An 18,706-nucleotide genomic window follows, 5' to 3' on the forward strand; every position below is an offset into this window, starting at 1 on the left:
AGACTGACTGCTTGCATTTTGAAGTCTAAAGTAAGTGGGGGGAAAAAAATGGTACCGCTTCATGTTTTCATGGGATGGCCCCTGGCCAGTTAAAAATTGATTAAAAAAAAGATTAAAATAATAAAACTAGATTTAACAAAATGTATTAATAAAATAATAAGTGAAAAAGCTGTGACAAAAATTAATAAAAAATCCTGACTATAAAGATATATATTTTTAAATATAATACAAAACATAATAAAAATATAATAAAATATAATCCAGATACATTCACATTGCTTCAAGAGATCATTCCTTGTTTTCCCATATCCAAACACCCTGAACTATGAAGAAGACAAGTTTTAAGCCTGAACTTTTCAGCTGAAGTCTACCTCTACAAGTTTTGTGTCATTTTAATGAATGGTCATAAATCAGCTCTCTTTCCCCCCACCAGCTTGGCTGATAACAACTCAAGGAAAGGTCACGGTTTTGGATTTTGTGGCAATGGTCTCCACAGTTCCAATAATCAGATACATCTGCAGTTCTCAGGTTACCCAATAATACTGTACAAATAACACATTCACTGCAGAAAGTTCATTTCTGAAGGCAAGTCCGTGGTGGGAGGCTTGAGCAGACCCAGCCACCTGGAAGAGGTGGTCCTGCGGAAGAGGGACTTTGAGACACCTGGGGAAAGGAGCAGCAAAGTTTAAAACAGTCAGTTTAACTTCAGTTCCTGGAGAAATATTGGCATTAACTTGCAATCTGTAGGCCCTTAAAAGATAGAGAAAAGATAAATAACAGCTAGTGTGAATTTGATAGGATTTGCTTTTTATGAGTCCCTCTAATGTCCTAAAACACAGCAATGGGCTTTGCAGAGACAGCAGAAATGGATTTATCTTTCATATGACATGATACTCTTCTATTAGCCAACTAGGGAAGCACTGTGCAGGTGAAATTAAGAGGTGAGAAATGACTGTTTGGATCATGCTTTTGAAGGTCAGTTACAAATATTGCATTATTTGTGTTAGTAGTGAACTCATGGGGCTCAACACAATTGCATGCTCAGTATTTTCATTCGTAAGTGGAGGAAGAATGGAAAACGTGCTCACAGTAGGGCCTGAGCTGAAGGACACAGTAGTGCCAATGTGAAAACAATGGATGTTACTCTGGGGTGTATGAGGAGCAGGACACAAAGTTATCCCTTCCCTCTTCTCACCAGGGGGAAGGCTCCACCTGGCATCCTGTGGGCACTTCACACTGCACGCACAGATGGGCTAAAGAACATCCAAAGAGCAGTGACAGGAGATCTAGCTGGTGTGACCCATGAGTAAAGGGTAGCTGAATTAGGGCTGTTAAGCCTAGTGAAAGATGAAGATTGAAGGAAACACACTGGTCACCCCAACTTATGAAAAAAGCTGCAACGTAGAGTGGCAGAAATAATGGCTTTACAGCAAGAAGCCAGACAGACATAAGAACTGTCTTTCTAATTGTATATGGATAATCAGACACTAGGGGAGATGGCATGGGGAAGCCATGAAGTCTCTGCAAGCAGAAATTTCTCAGGACAGGCTGGACAGGCACATGCCAGGATGTTTGTGAAGGCAATAAAGTGTTTATAATTAGTCTTATTCAATATGTTCCTGCAGTTTGCATGTGCTATTGCTGTCTACATGTAATAGCCACCAGAATATTCTCTTGTATCAATGACATTGTAGACACTGTTTAACCTGACACGTGCAAAATCCAGCAAGTATTTAATTTATTTTGTCTGAGTAGCCGACTCCCCATATAAATACATGAACTCATATTTAGACTGTATTTGCAGCACGACAGAAAAGTACGGAAGAAATCTAAGCTCGTTCTGCGATTGTGTTCCTGCTTGTTTATTTTGCCATGAGATTTTGGGGTCTGGAAAAGAAGGATGGGTAGGTAGCAAGAGGGAGGATCTGTTTGAAAAACATATGCTTCTTTTGCAGACCTTGTAAGGCGTCCATCAGGAGCTGCTTATAGCAAGGGCCAGTGAGAGCTGCAGGGAGGGCGGTGGGGTTGTCGTTCAGCAAGCACTGCAGCCACTGATTCTCACAGGGGCTCAGTTACATGGGAATGCACTGTGGAGTGTAAGGCCACAGCCAGAACCTGATCCCATCTCATGCTGGAAGGAAAAGTGGCCCCCCATTTGCAGGGCCATACCAAGGTCTTCAAATCCTGCAAGCTCAAACATTCAGGTTGGGGTCTAGAAATCCGCCCAGCTCTGGAGTCTATTTCTTTTGAAAGGTCTGACTTTCACTGAAAAGGAGAGGTCTGCCAGGAAGGAGCCTACATATGGTTTACATTTGCTGGTTGAGTGTTTAGAAGAGCTCCCCAGTCTCTCCAGAAGGCTCAGGATGGAAAAGGAAAGATCCCTTTGACTGGCATAGTCTCTGTGAGATAATTGAGCCGTCCAGGTGTTGGTTTTCTCTTAGGACGCAGTACTTTTTCAAGGCAGTCCCTTCCTAAATCCCAGAAGAGACAACATTTTAGTGCAAGTTAAAAAAATCTCATTTTATTTCCACTGAGATTTACTAGAAAGCTTCCATAATTATACACTTATGTGTCAGTATTGTATTTTCCTTCAGTATACCTGGTAGCACTTGGAGATTTATAATATGTGCTGGGCTTCACTGTTTATGGCTAAACCACAAGTACATTTCTTCTTTCCCAAAGTGTTTTTTTCTCCCTCCTTCGCAGGTACTTCTGAGAGAAGATCAAGGTGCTGCTCTCAATTTTCCCTTCTCCTTAACACACACACACACATCTAAGCTCCAGTCAAGTATTTTTTTTCTTTGATTTCAAAGCTGATATCTACCACAGAGCTCATTTTGACAATGTGCAACATTATCAGAAAACTACTGAGAGAAAAATTGAATCCAGCAGTATTCAAATACTACTGAAGAGAATAATCAGCCAAAATTAAAGCTTCTTCCTACGGCTATCATTCTTCACCTCCCTCTGAACCTATAGCGAACACATTTTGCTGTGTGCACAGAATACATCAGAATCCTTGTGTGGTTTCCTTATTTTCTGTGAAAGCCATCATTTCTTTCCATGTGAGAAACTTAACCTCTCCTGCAGACCATCCTAGTTGCTGGATGTGTTTGTCTTCTCCATGAAAATAATATCTTGATTTTCCTTCTGTATGAGCCTGATCTTAATAACTCCTTTGTGATTTTTATTCCTACTTCAGTTTTTAAAATCTGTGGCTCAACACTGTAAGAACTAAAATATGTAACATTGTATCAACATTTCCTAAGGTTAAATTAAGAGGATAATATTTTACCTTTCCCTAGTCAGAGAAAGCTCAACTAAATCCTTCCCCGTCAGTTGTTCACCTTTCTGTCTGTCACAGAGGAAAAAAACCCTATGCCTTCTTCTGCATGGTCTCCCATGCAGGGTATATTTACAGTCTCTCTAACCTCATCCTTAATGTCTTGATTCTGCTTTTAAGTGCCTCATCTCAAATCCCTTTTAAATCCCACTTCTGTGCTACTTTCATGAGTGATGTATTTTAAGGTGCACAGGTAATTCAGCCTATCTACATTTTTCCCATTGCCCCATTGCCTTTACCTGACCTAACCTATATCACCAAAGTGAAGAATGTGGCTAAACAGGGTGTTCTGTTATTTTTATCAGAAAGAGCTTAAAAGTAGAGTACCTACTACATTATGAAAGGATTAAACATACAGATTTTCTGTGATTGTGAGGACAGCTCCAGTAACATCATGACAGATTTAGACACAGAAATCTTAGACATTGGTAGCTCTAGTGAATGAGATTTACAGGTGGAAACCACAAGAGAGTAATTGGTGCTAATGAATGCCTCAACTGAGTGCTGTTAGGATCATAAGGATGACATGTTAGTTACTGACATAGAATATTATTAATCAAATCACATTGATCTGATTACTAATCAGTGGAGAAATCTTGCCAGTGCAGAGCAAGAAATTGCTATTTGCGAGAAGGTGTGATGGAGCCAGAGTTTTCCTGTATACTTTCAACTGGGACCAAACACGTCTATTGCTTTACTTTCCTTGCTGTAGGATTTTTCCAGCAACAGTAATAGGTATAGAAAAAAACTGAAAACAAAACCATTCACACCTTGGCAAACCCTTTGTAAGGCACTGCTACAGGGGATCAGTCGTGCAAAGTCAGGCCCTGGGTTCAAGCTGTGCACCCGAGCTTCGGAAACGACATGTGGAGGCCATTAGACACCTCCAAAACAGGCTTTACAAAAGCCGACACTAAGGTAGCTAAGAGGAAAGGCTGAGGAGAAGGAATTAAGCCTAAACCCCCATGGAATGTTACACTTTGCTCGGGGCCAGACTCGAAGCAAAGCATCTCTCAGGAGCTGGCGCCATGTCAGTGCAGTAATTTCTGATACAAAAAAGTGAGGAGGAAATCCTTCTCATTTTCCCTCCCTCCCCTAACACCATACAGTGATCAGAGCACTTAAGCTGGATGTTACAGATTCACTTTTTACAAAGGGCATTAGGATTTGTGTGGCTCTGTACGCTGTAGCCTCCAGGGCTAGCCATAACTGAAAGTGGAGAAGAACAGGTGTGGATTTTATGTATGTATTTTTGTCATCAGGGGCATAAATTCCCTGTGCTGGAGACACAAATATGTTATAAGCATACACATATAAGTGCCCCATTATGGTCTCAGCCTCAGTTGGGAGAGTCATTGCCTGGTTTTGTAAGATTGGGTAGGTTAAGTTCAAGATATTACCAAAGGAAATAGCAAAAAAACCCCATCTCTGAATCATAGTTGGAAAGTAGACTGTAAAAATAGATAAATAAAGAGTCAAGTTTCGATGCTCGTTTTGGTGGGGATTTTGTCTGGAGATCTTGGCAGGAGTATATGAACAACTGTTACAACTCAAAAAAACACCATCACTTTTAATTGCGCAGGTTGTGGGAGCACAGATCTGATTCACTGTGTATTCTTAACGCAGGAGAGGAGAGTAAGGTGTGAGAGACTGACACCTGAGACTTTGGTTTGGGGGATCAGAGAGTGGGGCCACTGAGAACACGGGGTGGAGACCTTGTTTGAGAGGAGGCATCTGGTAGAAGGCAGAGGCAGAGCAGAAGGCTGGGCTGCTACAGCTGTCAGGGCTCACCCAAGTACAATGAATGATTGGGGTTTAAAACACAATGTTCCTCTGCACCCCAAGCATGTGGAAAGGACTGTATTCAAGGATCTACTTTTGTCCCATCATCAATTAAAACCAAGATGTCTCTCTAATAATGTGCTAAAATACTGTCTTTCTCTAGTTATGCCATGATTTTATTATGGGTGCTTGGGACAGAGCAGCAAGTCTAAAATGTGTGTGGATGGGACACAAAACCCAGTGAAGTTGTGTTTAGGGATGATGATGCCATTTACCACAGCTCTGTGGAGAACTGCAGTTGTGTGTACAAGGGCAGTTGAAGCTACAAAATCCTGGGCTAAAACTAAGGCTGGGTAAGCCTAGTACTCCTGACAGCTGGTGTCCAGCTTCTCATTAACAGAACACTGGAGGCAGGACAGTCTCAGCAAGGATGGGAATCAGTTATTCCTGCCGCATGTGAAGAGCCTCACTGCACGTGACCTGACTTGCTCCAAACTTTCTGAATTTGGGGAACGTGTCTGTTAAAATATCACCTGGCGCTTCAGTAATATTTTTCATGCTGACAATCTGCAGCCTAACAAACTACCATGTCTCTATGTAGGGTACTAAAAACTGGTGCCACCTCACTTGTTTTCCTCCATGCAGTAGAGACCCTTATCTGAAACAGGATATGAACCTGCCATTGCTGCAGGAAGTCTCACAAGACTTTGCTGGGTTCAGTAAAGGAGGGAGCTCACTTTTCCTGGAGACAGCAGGAACAATGCAGCCCCATGAGGAGGAATGGCAGCAGAGCACCCTGGTTATGGGGTAGAATGAGGAGCTGGAAGCACTGGGAAACCCTTGTTTCAACACAGACAGTTCCAGGAAAAGGTCTGGGATGGCATCTGCTTTGCCTCTTGGTCCCTGTATCCCTGTGGCATCCCTGGCAGAGCTGCACACCACACCAGTGCATGCAGCAATAGGGTCATGGATCCTGGTACTTGCTTTAGGGATTTTCACAACCCTCCCCTAACTCAGGTCAATGTTACTAGCAAAATGACAACTTGCTCACCCAAGCATTCAGGTGCTTATTTGTTTTTTAAGCTGTAAATTTAGGACATTATCTTCATTGTATACCTAAGGGCTGCTCCTGTTGCTTGCTTTCCTTCATTTCTCCTCGGTGTTTAACACCTTGCCTTTTCCTTCCATGGTGCTGGAGTGATTTTTGGTGTGTCATCTTGGGGACTGCTCAGTAAAGCTCTCAGCCACCAAAGGTCAGACATGCCATAGAAATGACTATTAATAGGTCTTTAGTGCTGGTTATGTCCAAACCTGAATTTCTTGGAAAAAGGCAGCTTGGGTCCCCTGACCGATGGCTCTCTGGACTACTGTGAAGGTGCAGGGCCAGACCGGCATCCGTGGGGTGTCCCTATGAAACACACCTCCTGCGAGTGGGGATACGGGGTGCAGGGGGGTAGTTAAAGGAAGATAAAAGCTGTTTAGTCACTGCTGCGTGTGGGACGAGGGTGCACTTGCTGTAGACGAGCCTGCTGCAAGTCGGTGTCCTGGGAGCTGTCTCTTCCAGCCGGTACCGCCGGCTCCCGGAGGAGCTGGGCAGTGGCAGCATCTTTGGAGGCACGGGCAGCTCTTTCCTTCCACAGGGTGTCCGGGCGCCTTTATTCCGGCAAACACAGACGTTTAAAATAAGATTTTGTTCATCCGTCCTAATGACACTGGCTCTATGTATAGTCAGTGCCTGGAGCCGGGCAAGTGAAGCCCATCTCGAAAAACCGGGAGCGACCTGGATCCCGGGATCCGCAGGGCCACCCTCCTGGGTGACCAAGAGGCCCACCCCTGTCCCTCGGAGCTGCGGGGGGAGCCGAGCCCGGCCGGCCCGGCCCGGCCCGACCCCTCCGCCCCCCGGCGGCGATGTCTGCCCGGCTCGGGAGCCGACGCGCCGGGCGGAGGAGGGGAAGAAAGGGGAGGGGAGGGCAGGGGGTGGGCGGCCCGCTGCCCCCCCGTCCCCGCCGGCACGTGCCTGCCCGCCCCCTCGGGCCACTGCCGCGCCCCGACGGCCCCGGCATGGACGCGCCCGGCCAGCAGCCCGCCAGCCCCCGAGCGGGCCCTGAGGTCGCGGCGGCGGGACGGGCTCCGAGCCCGAGCCCAAGCCCAAAGCCGAGCCCGAGCCCGAAGCCCAGCCCGGAGTCGGCCATCGAGGAGGAGGAGGAGACTGCGTATGTGGAGATCCGCGGCTCGCCGCAGGGGCCGGAGGAGAGCCACCAGAGCCCCGAGCTGGCCCCGGCCGGCGGCGCGGAGCGAGCGGCCGGTCCCACACCGGACAGCGGAGACGGCGGCACTGAGGATGGCGGCTCGGCGAAAGGTGGATCCCCGGGGGAGGCGACGGGGCCAGCATCCTCAGACAGCGGGCGGGATCGACCGCCTTCCCCGGCGGAGGCGGCGGCGACGGGATGCGGAGCTGACACCGGCCCCGGCCCCGTCTTCGGGGGAGCGTCAGGGAGCGGCGAGCCGCCGGAACCGGGGGGCTGTCCGGAGTCCTCCTCCTCCTCCTGCCCTTCGCCGGTGACTAAGGCGGACGGCTTTCCCGCAATGGGCGATCCGGTGTCAACGGAGGGCAAAACCTCCTCGTCCTCCTTCGGATACGAAAGCGAGGAGGAGGACGAGGTCGCGGGGCGCAAGGCGACCCCCCCCCGGACCTCCCCCGGGCACCCCCCCCGGCGGCGGCCGCGACGAGGCGCACTATATCAGCACGCAGGAGATCCAACTGAGCGAGGTGGACCACGACATGGACTTCGACGCGGGGCTGGCCGCCCGCTGGGACTTCGAGGATAACAACGTGATTTACTCCTTCGTGGACTACGCCTCCTTCGGGAGCGACGAGACTCCGGGGGACACGCTGACGGAGGAGGAGGAGAATAGCTGCTACCTCAGCACGACCACCAGCGACCCCAACAACCAGACGGACAGCATCGACAACACCAGCAGCACCGAGATCGTCAGCCTTACCTCCGAACACGACACCCCCGGTGGGGACAAGCGCGCCAGCTCGGGGGAAAGCCGGTCCAAGCAGTCCGGCCGCCCCGGCGGGAGCCCGGCCGCCCAGCTTCTCCTATCAATCAAAGCCGCTTCCCGGGCTATAAATGAGTCTAGCAACGTGCGTGGAAAGCAAAACACTGTTTACGCTGCCAAGCATGAAGGCGACATGAGCCTCCGTGTCGCCGCGGCTCCCGACCACAATGCGAGTTTAAAACAGGACGCGGTCCGCGACCACACGAAAAAGTTCATCGCGGTCCCCGCGCGGCTGCAGACTCGGTGCGGGGCCGCCAGGGCAGGGGAGCACTCGAGCGGCGCCTCCAGCGCCGTCAGCGAGCTGGACGATGCCGACAAAGAGGTGCGAAACCTTACGGCCAGGGCTTTCCGCAGCCTGGCGTACCCCTATTTCGACACCCTGCGCCCCGGCTCCCGCGCCTCCTCTGCCTCCCTGTCCGACAATGCCCTGGGCATCAACCGCTGGTCCACCTACCTGGACCTCAAGTGTGGCAGTCTGGGACCGAGAGCCGAGCCCAGTTTGCTGCGCTCCGGCCGCTCGCAGACCAAAGCCCTCGAGTTCGTGGTCAGCAAGCTCGACGGGGAGATCGCCCACGTCGAGTCGCCGCGGCGGCTGCGGGCGGGCTCCCGGGTGGTGACCCTGCTGGACCTCGGCGATGCCGCCGAGGCCAGAGAGCCGCCAGCGGCGGAGAGCGGCGGGAAGGGATCCAGCAAGAAGTCCAAGTTCGCCTCCAGCCTCCTCAAAAACGTTATCTCCAAGAAGATGCAGCTGGAGCACGAGTTCAAGATGGAGCGGGGCGAGATCACCGACACCTCCTACACCGGGCCAGGCGCCGGCCGGGAGCCGGAGCCCGCCGGTGGCGCCGGCCAGGAGCGGCAGCGGGAGCTTGGCGTGCAGCGGCAGAGCTCCCGGCACTCTGAGGGAGGCTCGGACTGCACCGCGGCGGCGGCGGCGGAGGATGCGGGCGAGGGCGGCGGTGGCCGATCGCCGGTCTCCAAGGCATCAACGCCCCGCGAGGGGAACCGCAGCCTGGATCGGGCGCTGTCAGATGAGCTGTGCGAGGTGAAGCGCAGCGCCTCGGAGGCCATCAAGGCCACCTTCCTCCGCAGCCAGAACAGCGCATTCAGGTCCTGGAAGGAGCGGGAGGCGGAAAGGAAGGAGGAGAGGGCGCCCGTCGGCAAGCTGAAACTCCCGCACAAGCAGGACTGGCGAGCCGACTTGGGCGAGATCTCCGCCGGCAAGTCCACCAAGATGTCCCGTCTGTTCGTCCCCGCAATTCAGCACACCCCCCGAGAGAAGGAGCCCGGCAAGCGGGCAACCAAGTGCTCCGCCGCCGCCACCACCTCTTCGCCCGCCGCCGCCACCACTTCGCCCACCGCCACCACCACCTCGTCCCCCGCCGCCAAGCCCAAACCACCCGAGATCAAGATCAGCCTGGGCAGCGTGCAGCAGCCCCGGGACGCCGCCTTCAGCATCGCCCAGCTGCTGACGCCGCAGATTGCAGGCCGGCCGCTGGAGGAGGGCAGGGGGCAGCACATCAAGCCGCTCAAGGCCGGCGACGGCCACGACAAGGTGCCGCAGTTCCTGGTGCGCGACGTGAGGGACAGCAAGTACAGAGCCCAGGGGATCCTCCACCAGGTGCGGGACGTGCGGAAGCTCATCAAAAGCTCCTACAGCGCTGACTCGGGGGATAACAGCAGCGACAAGGGCAGCGGCGCCTCCGAGCAAGGCGGCCCTGAGCAGAAGTCCCGGCAGCAACTGGTCATCGCCGGTGTCCCCCGATCCCTCTCCCCCGTGGTCATCACCTGCCAGGCGGTCGGCCACGCTGGCACCAAGCCCACTGAGGCGGGGGCCAAGGCGGCGAGCAAGGCGCCGGCCTGCCCCCCGGAAGGCACCGTCCTGGTGCACCGCACCTCGGGCAGGCTGCCGGTGGCCACCATCGCTCCCAACAAGAGCGATGCTCGCCAGCCAGCCGTGCTGAAGATCGTCTCTAAATCCTCCGCGCCCTGGCGGCACCAGCCCCCGCCGCCGCCCGCCGAGAGGGGCCGGGGGTCGGAGGAGGACCCGCGGGAGGAGAGCAAGGCGGCGCCCGTGCAAAACGCGCTGGAGAAGCTGACGGCGGCGGTGAGGAGCATGGAGGAGCTGTACAGCTTCAACAAGCGCGAGTGGAAGCGCAAAAGCGACCCTCTGCCCATCACCGACAGCCACGTCCTCTCCCTTATCGCCAGCCAGGAGCGGGGCGCCGGGTCTCGGCCCACCGCCGCCGCTGCCGCTCCCCCACCGCCGCCGCCGGCGGATAAGGCGGAGGAGCCGTCGAGCAAGGGGCCAGGCAGCGAGCGGCTGCCCCGCCGGCCCTCCAACAACACGGCCGATAAGGTCTCGGCCAAGGCGGCCGCCTTCGAGAGCCTAGCCCGGCAGCGGCAGCGCGGCCCGCCGCCCCCCCGCGCCGAGCCCCCCGCCCCTCCCCGCGCTCTCCTCACCCTCCGCGGAGCCGGAGGAGCGGGAGCCCCCGGGCCGGGCAAGCCCCCCTCCGCGGCAAGCCAGGCACCGCCGCGCTCGCCCCGCCTGCCCGGGAGCGGGGGCGCCGGCGATGCGGAGCGCGGCCCGGACTGCGGGAACTACCTGGCCCTGCCGCTGAAGGCGCCCGTTGAGCCCGGCTCCCCGCCCTCCCCGGTGCCGGTGTCAGGGGCGGGCGGTGGCGTCCGCCCCAGCCCGGTGTCAGCGGCGGCGGCGACGACGACGCTGTGCAGCCTGCAGCCCTTCGGCACCGCCAAGCCCCCCGGCAGCCCCAGACCCCCGCCTGGACCCCCGGCCGCCGAGGAGCCCCCCACCGCCGCCCCGCCGCCCGCCGAGGGCCCGCCCGCCGCCCTGTACCGCCCGCCGCTGCCCTTCGCCGCGCTGCCCGGCGCCGCCCCGCCGCTGCTCTGCTTCTCGCCCTCTGTGCCCGCCGCGACCGCAGCGGCCGAGCCCTTCCCGCAGACGCAGCGCAAGGTGCTGCTGGACGTGAGCACCGGGCAGTACTACCTGGTGGACACGCCGGTGCAACAGCCCCTCAAGCGGCGCCTCTTCGACCCCGAGACCGGGCAGTACGTGGAGGTGCCGGTGCCCCAGCAGCCGACCGTCGCCCCCGTCCCGCTGCCCCTCTCGCCCCTGGCCCTCAATGCCGGTGCCTACGGCGCCACGTACATGCTTTACCCCGGGCTCTTGCCCACCGCCACCGTGCTGCCCGCCGGCGCTCTGCAGCGCCCGCTGTCCCACTCGGGCAGCGATGCCAGTGCTCCGGCAGAGCCTGGCAGCCCAGCAGCAGCAGAGGCAGCTTTTGCCGAGAGTCCCTACTACGTGGCTACCAGCAAAGGCCCGCCGCCTCCACGGCACGGGGCAGCCGAGGCGAAGCCGGTCATCAGCATCACAGCGCCAGCCACCGGCCCGAGGATCGTCGCGCCGCCCTCCTTCGACGGCACCACCATGCGCTTTGTGGTAGAACACCGGTGAAGGGCGCAGGTGAGGCTGCTGGCTGTCAGGCACGACAGTCACCAGTGATGGTTAAGGGTAGACCTGGTTAATTCCAAATGACAGCTGTGCCACAGCTTCTCAAGGAGGAGAGGGTCCATAGATGGACTCTCACCAGGGCTTAAAATATAGGCATAAGATAGAAACACAAAGGTTACACACACCCATTGGTGCAGTTCAGTATCCCTTGCAGCAGTAAATATTGTCTTTCTTCGGCCCAGAGGCAGTTTCAGGAGAAGCACACTGGAGCTGCTTGTCACACAGCCTTTATTTTTGCAGCCCTGGGGCTGAGGCACCTCTCTTTGCTCCTGGGGATGGAAGTGTGTTTGGCCATCTCCTCTGGAACCATCTTCCAAGCCATGAAACAGTCCCTTCGCCTTGGCAACACATCCTCCCCTTTTCTCACCTCTTGCCTCTTCCTCCCAAGGGGAGGTGAGCACCTCTCGCTTTGCCCTTGAGCCGCTGTTTCTCCCTAGCCTCAAGAAGAGTGGGAGAGGGGTCTCATGGAAGCAAACCCTTATTTCATGTCCTTGTCATTAGTGGGATGAGGGAGCAGGATGCATGGGGTGGACCCTGGTGTGCTCTCCCAGTGCCATGGAGCTGCTGGCAGGGGCCTGTGGTGCAGGAGAGCTCCAGAAGAGCCCACAGGCACCATTGCTAAGCACAGTTTTGCATAGCTACTCGGAGCTTGGCCTGCCACAGTGCTAACAGTGTCCAGTTACCTAGGCTGTAACCCAGGGCCAGCCTCCAAATTCAGGGAAGCACGTGCAAGGGCATTGAATACCTATCCTGGAGCAAGGAGAGCATGGGACTGGGCATACAGCATACGTTGAAACCAGGGCACTGGATGGTGCAGGATGTCTTGTACAAAATACCCAAGGAACAATGACATTTCATTTTAAAAGACCTGAAATATTACATAAGTGCCTTCAGGACCTTTTGTCTCTTGCATTAGAATGCATGGCTCATCTTTATCAAGTGTAGTATTGGGCAGGGCTACCAAAATCTTCTGCGGCTTACCAGAAGACTCACAGAGCTGGTTTTTGGTGTATATGAAAAGACAAAGAAAAAGGGCAGCAACAGAGAGTCAGAAGTTTGGATTTGTCACCAGTTTATGTTGAGCTTTGTCCAGTTGGATGCTTGAGGGTTTCTTCCAGCAGTTGGGTTATCTTTTTTGTTTTAACAGTTCTTTTAGTTTGCATCATCTACTACTGCATAGTAGATTATTAGTTGAATGAAACCTTACTGACGTGATTTATACACTTATTTTTTCTCTGCTTCAAAATATTTTATCTTGAAAGTTCCATTCTTTTATCCTGGCTATAAGTTAAGTTGTTTTCATTGGCCCTTATGAGTCACTCAGGATAGGCAAAGTGCCAATTTAACTTAAGCTCTACTGTCTTACTCGACTTCATCTTGTCAGTAAAGTCTCCATAGAGTATCTAGAAAAAAATGTCAAAAAGTAATTGATTTTTTTTCCATTTGATCTACTGGCTGAATTGAGACTGCTAGCAGAAGGAATTTGTTAGATTTCAGTTTAGAGGCTTGATGTTTTTGAAAAGGTGTGGTATATTTCTAACAGCACCTATTTAAACAAAAACCTCTAGCTTTTGTATCACTCTTTAAAAGTGAAACCCAACATATTTCCTGGTGTGACCTGCCCCTCGATTCCCAGGGGTTATCCTGCCATGTCATGTAGCCAGCTTGCCTACTGTACCTGGTGAGGTGGGGGATGCTCTTGGCAAATTGCTGTTTCTCAGTGGTGAAGTTAATAACTGCATCGATACCCTGCTTAATTGTGTTACCTCAGAGCTCTACCATTGCAACACAGGTGTGAAAGCTGCCCCAAAAGACTGGTGATGCAACACTTTTCATACTCATTACAGAAAGTCATTCAACAGTATGAAGACTTTAAGTTGATTTTACCATTCTTATAATCTTTTAACATGCCAAGGTGCATGTTGTCTAATACAGACAGGGATGCCCCCTCCAGACTGTCTCAGACTTCCTGAAGTAGGTGTCCTGCTGGTGTATGATGGATAAGGTGTACAGTTTTTTTCCTTGACCTGTTCTTAAAGCCAGTAAAACAAATAATTTTACCTGGGTGCTGCAAGACACATCTAGCTTGGCATTAGACTTTGGTTATTCGTATAACTCTCAGTGGAAAATAGGGTATATGCCAGAGGGGAATTGCATCTATAGCCTTCTTCCCATTATTTTCATTCACCTACATAACTTTCATGTCCCTGTGGATAATTTTTCCTCTTCTCTCCTTTATTATCTGCTCTTTCTTTTGTTTTCCATTATTTTCCTCTATCTCTTTTGTTGTTCCCTTCCTAATTAAAACCATTTGTTTGCTTGGGGTAATGTTTTTCACCTAACAAGAAGAGCAGTATAATTTCGTATGAATCAGAGGGTGAACTGTTGATAATTTTTTCATTCTAGTTGCTTTCATATCAGAACAGGTTTCTTTGATTGCACCAACGCTGTGCAGATCCTAAAACAGATTTTAGACCAGCCAGATCTCATCAGTGAGTGTGGGGGTTGAGTAAAGTACTGTCCTTCCAGGTCCCTTTTCTTTACTAGCCAAAATAAGCTGAATGAATGCTTTCTTTCCACTCTTGTGTTCCTTTCTGCACTGCACATAATATCTTCTTCCCTTCTTTGCCCTATTTTTTTCACATCTTCATTCACAAACTGTACCACTGTGTCAAGGACTGCTCCATCTTGATCTCTGTCACCTTTTGAAGACCAGTGTGACTTGTAGCTTTGGTGGTAGTGTAATGCCTGTGGCCATGTTGGCACCGAGTCCTCTGCACACCTGCTTCACTTCCAGGACTTCTTTCTTTATCTGGTGCTCTTTTCTGCATAATCAATGGGATAAAATGGATCCCATCAATTTGTATTCTGGCAAAATCCAAGGTGCCATTTCTGAACTATTCCTAAATAGTTTTTATATGGCAAATATTAGAGAATATGTGAGCGTTTCTTAGAGATATTGTAAAGTCATTTTTCTTCCAGCTCTTCTTCACTCACAGTAGCTGGGGAGCTTTAGCAACAGTGCTTGCTGCACTTCTTTCTTCCTCTGGGGGAAAAATTTTGCTAATTTTCAGTTCAAGTAAACTTGCCAATCTGCTTGCATCCAGACTTAGACAGCACCGTCCCGTAGTGTGCAGACTGCCTTACTCATTCCCAGCCTGAATGACTGAAAATGTAGTTTGAACTTTAGTATCTATCCTCACTTTATACTCTGTAGAGTTTCTGCCTTGTGTTAGGTAAATAAATGAGAAAATAACAGGTAAAAAAGTAGAAAGCAACTGTACTAAATTGTGGTGCCAATATTAGAAGGATATTTTTCATTGTTCTGTTCAAACGTGCATAACCACCTTATAGTTACACGAATATGTATGCAATTATACTTATTAGTTGTGTTTTCTTCCTAACTACCATCAGAAAATCTATGCCTGCCTTTAAAAATTAATTTTGTTTGGATAGCGTATATGAATGATTTTTAAAGGCTCATAAATTGATATTTTAAACTTTGTTTTAGTTGTTCCCCATTCAGCAGAATGTATGTTTTACATTATTAAGTCAAGATGTCAACTTACAGTGAAATATACAGTACATAGGATTTACTTATGCTGAGGCTTTGCTGAGCATTTAGTAAAGAATTTATCTAATTTTAGTGGGAAGTACAGGAATATTCCAAGAACCAAAAAGGCTTCAACATGTGATCTAGTAAATCAGTCTATGAATGGAAATAAGCATGAGCTTGTGTTCAAAACCATAGCTACTTAGGAAAGGTTTAAATAGTGCTTAACCTTGATACCGGTAAAAGTAAATGGTGAGCTTAATGACTCTTCTCGACCAGTATGATTTCCTGAGCCAGCATTTAAGTCTTAACTCCACAAATCTTGGAGCACATGGTTGTGGGTTGTTGCCCTTTTGCTTATGTATGCCATGCTGAATGCTGTGTTGGTAAGTAAAGTGCCCATGTCTTTAACTGAGTAGATGGATCATTTAAATCCTGGATAGATCACGTTACCCTCTTTCTACCTATGCACGTGGGGTTCCTCAGTACCAGTCCATGGGGAACCGGGGCGTTGTGAGGCACCGCATGTTGCACACCTTGGGCAGCAAGAATGGGTTCTGATCGAAAAATAAGGGTGCCTGACCACTGGCTCAGTTTGAAAAGTTGGGTGCTATTGTCTGATTCATGGCAGTAACCAAGAATGAGGAATGAGTAGCAAGAATAGTGTTAAAAACAAAGAAGGTATTATTCACTTCTTTAGAAGAGTAAAGATTGTTCAGATGGCTGTGGCATCTCTCTAACAATCTACTTTATATTAATGATGCTTTTCTGTTTTTCTTTGGGTTTTTTCACAGGGATAAGGAAGAAGAATTACGCTTCTTTAATTTGAAATACAGTTGGTAACTCTTAAACATTCATCCTAAAAACTGCTTCTACAGTTTTCTCAATTTTTTTGCTTTATCATATGAACCAAGTGTGTAAGTTTCTCATTTCCTCCTAAGTGCCCCTCAGTTTTGGAGTATACCTGCATTTAATTATGTGAGCAATGCTAAATTACTGCATTATTTTGTGCAAAGTTGTTTTTGTGTTGAAACCAATCTGCAGGCTTTAAGCATTGCCTCTGTGCTGGTAGCTAGTGGTTTATAAAATGCAGGGTGCAAAGCAGCAGTGTTTCAGTGTGGATCGACGCACAGATTCATTCAGGTCCCTCAATTGTGTTGTGATGATCCAGTGCAGCCCTGCAGCTCTTTAAAAGAAAAAAAAATAAAGCTCTCAGCTCTCTCCCATTGCAGTAATGAGGGTCTTCCCTATAGGTTTTGGTGACAATTTGTGATCAAATGGGGTTTTGTACTCTGTACTTCTCACTTGGAATTGCAAACAGAGAGAGCTGTAGTGGTAAAATTATCTTTAGTGCTTATTTTTTGGCATGGTTCAAAACAAATTGTGTAAATGTCAGAAAACACATTTGATTGGTTTTGGATTTTGTTTGCTCCTCTGTACTGTGTTGAACATCACAAGTTGCCTTAATTATGACAGTGTTTAAATGCTGGGAAACCAGAAATTGAATGTAATATTTTAAAATCCTGGTTCTAAAGGAGAGGACAGCATTTATTTTTCTTTAAGACTGCAGCTCATTCTTCCTTAATTTGTAACATTGCTAAAAACATAATCCTAGTCATTCCCCTGGGAAAGGAATTTTTTAATGTCACAGCCCCAATACAACATAGTTGTTTCTTTAGCTGTTGTTTGACAGGTTTGTCTGAGGGCTACAATTACACTATCTGTACTTGCTAAGAAAATATTTATCTTTTGAACTAGAAAATATAAAATAAGATTATTCAAAATGCAGTAATATTTATGTTGAACTCTACTTAAAGAGATTGTTTTGTTACTGGCAACTGGTTTGTCTCAGCAAAAGACAATTGCTATCATGACAGTAAAATTAAACTACAATAGTCTGCTCCCTGCCCAAAATGTCAGTTCAGTGAAGCACTTTGGGAAGCAAATAAATGTATGAGCAAGCCTAAATTATTTAGCATAAAGCTTCCCTGAGGTAACAGATTGTAATTTTAAAGTCTAAATGCGAACCCCAAAAGTCTATACTTAAGCATTTGCCCACAGGCAGAATTTTCCTCTGCCTGTTTTTGAGGTTTCTTGATGCTAGGGACGTTTCGGTGTTTTCCATTTTTAAAATAAACCCCAAATTTTCATTTTCCTGAGTAACTCTCAAGATACAGAAAACTCAGCTAGAACTGTCTTTAACCACGTGTGAGATTGTATTTCAATGCGATTTATTTATTTACGGGCACAAATTGAAATTGCCCTCAGGATGAAATACACTGCAAGTATACAGATAGTGAGTGATTTCTCATATGTCTTCTCATTTATCTTCATAATTGTGGAGATACAATTAAAAAATACTATTCTAACCCTTTTTAAAGAGCTTGGCGTGCCCAGCTAGAGCATATAACATGTAGGCTTAATCCCTGTGCTCTTCAGTTGTACAGTCTACAGTTACAAGCTTTAACTTCCTATTGGGATGCAGGCTGAGTGCCTCTTAAAGGAAATGAATGCCTCCTCCCCGTTTTCATGACTGATAAGTCTGTTGTGACTAGATTATCACTGTTAAATGAAACAGTACTTGGGACTGCAGGACAGTGCAGGTACCAGCGTAGGTCGTCCACTGTGACACACACGTGTACAGTACGCACACTATAATACTAGCATCCGTGTTTAAAAGTGTTTCTGTCCTATCTTTTCCTATGTCGGTGCTCGGAGTGAAGTTTCACATTGCAGTTTACAAGATATAGGTTTGCACACACAAACTCAGGTTTACAGTTTCACCCGGTGTACTTGAAAGGGGAAAAAAAAAATGCGTAGAAAACAAGTGCCCAGGATTTCAACATGTATTTGTTGGAGGAAAATTGTACAGCATTTTTCTTTTACTGCCCATGGAGATGAAAGCAATGAAATGAAGGAATAACAACAGCTATTTTTTTTCTCAGGGGAGATTTGATTGAATGTGTCAGTCATAATGTCAAACCGTGTTTACTCAATTTTGTCTGTTACTAAAGCGACTTTGTGTTTGCATCAAGGGGTCAGTTTTGGAAGGTGCTTCGCTTTGCAGACCCAGTCCAGCAAAGCCTTCACGTGCATCTCTAACTCGAAATATCTGAGCAGATTGCTGGGGACTTCACTGGAAGCGCAATCCTTTTTTTTCCCTTCTCCCACCAATGCAATGCTTTGCTGAACTTGGCCCAGAGCGCTGAGTGCCTTGCAGACCCAAGTACTGGGTTCCTCACTTTCTACATATAAAACCAGAGCTCTGAGCTTGAGTCTAGCTGGACCCAGCAGATAACATCACAAAAGGTCACCAGAAAAAAATCTGGTAATATGGTGCTCCTCCATGTATACCCAGTGGTGAATTTCTCCATTTGATGGGGTGATGTGTAACCACATATCTTGGATTAGAGTCAAGCCCTCCATGTCAGGG

The 18,706-nt window shown here is 49.4% G+C and overlaps 1 protein-coding gene across 1 annotated transcript; it reads left to right on the forward strand.

The window, feature by feature from the left end:
* The first annotated feature begins 7,186 nt into the window (after positions 1-7,186).
* Positions 7,187-16,260, forward strand: CUNH4orf54 (chromosome unknown C4orf54 homolog). The gene is made up of 3 exons (XM_027677166.1): positions 7,187-7,614; positions 7,736-11,672; positions 16,068-16,260. The coding sequence occupies exons 1-2, from the start codon at positions 7,187-7,189 to the stop codon at positions 11,661-11,663; spliced, it is 4,356 nt and encodes a 1,451-aa protein (XP_027532967.1). The 3' UTR covers positions 11,664-11,672; positions 16,068-16,260.
* The last annotated feature ends 2,446 nt before the right edge of the window (positions 16,261-18,706 follow it).

The sequence above is a fragment of the Neopelma chrysocephalum genome, unplaced genomic scaffold (assembly GCF_003984885.1).
Source record: "Neopelma chrysocephalum unplaced genomic scaffold, ASM398488v2 Primary Assembly neopelma1_42b, whole genome shotgun sequence".
Classification (NCBI taxonomy): domain Eukaryota; kingdom Metazoa; phylum Chordata; class Aves; order Passeriformes; family Pipridae; genus Neopelma; species Neopelma chrysocephalum.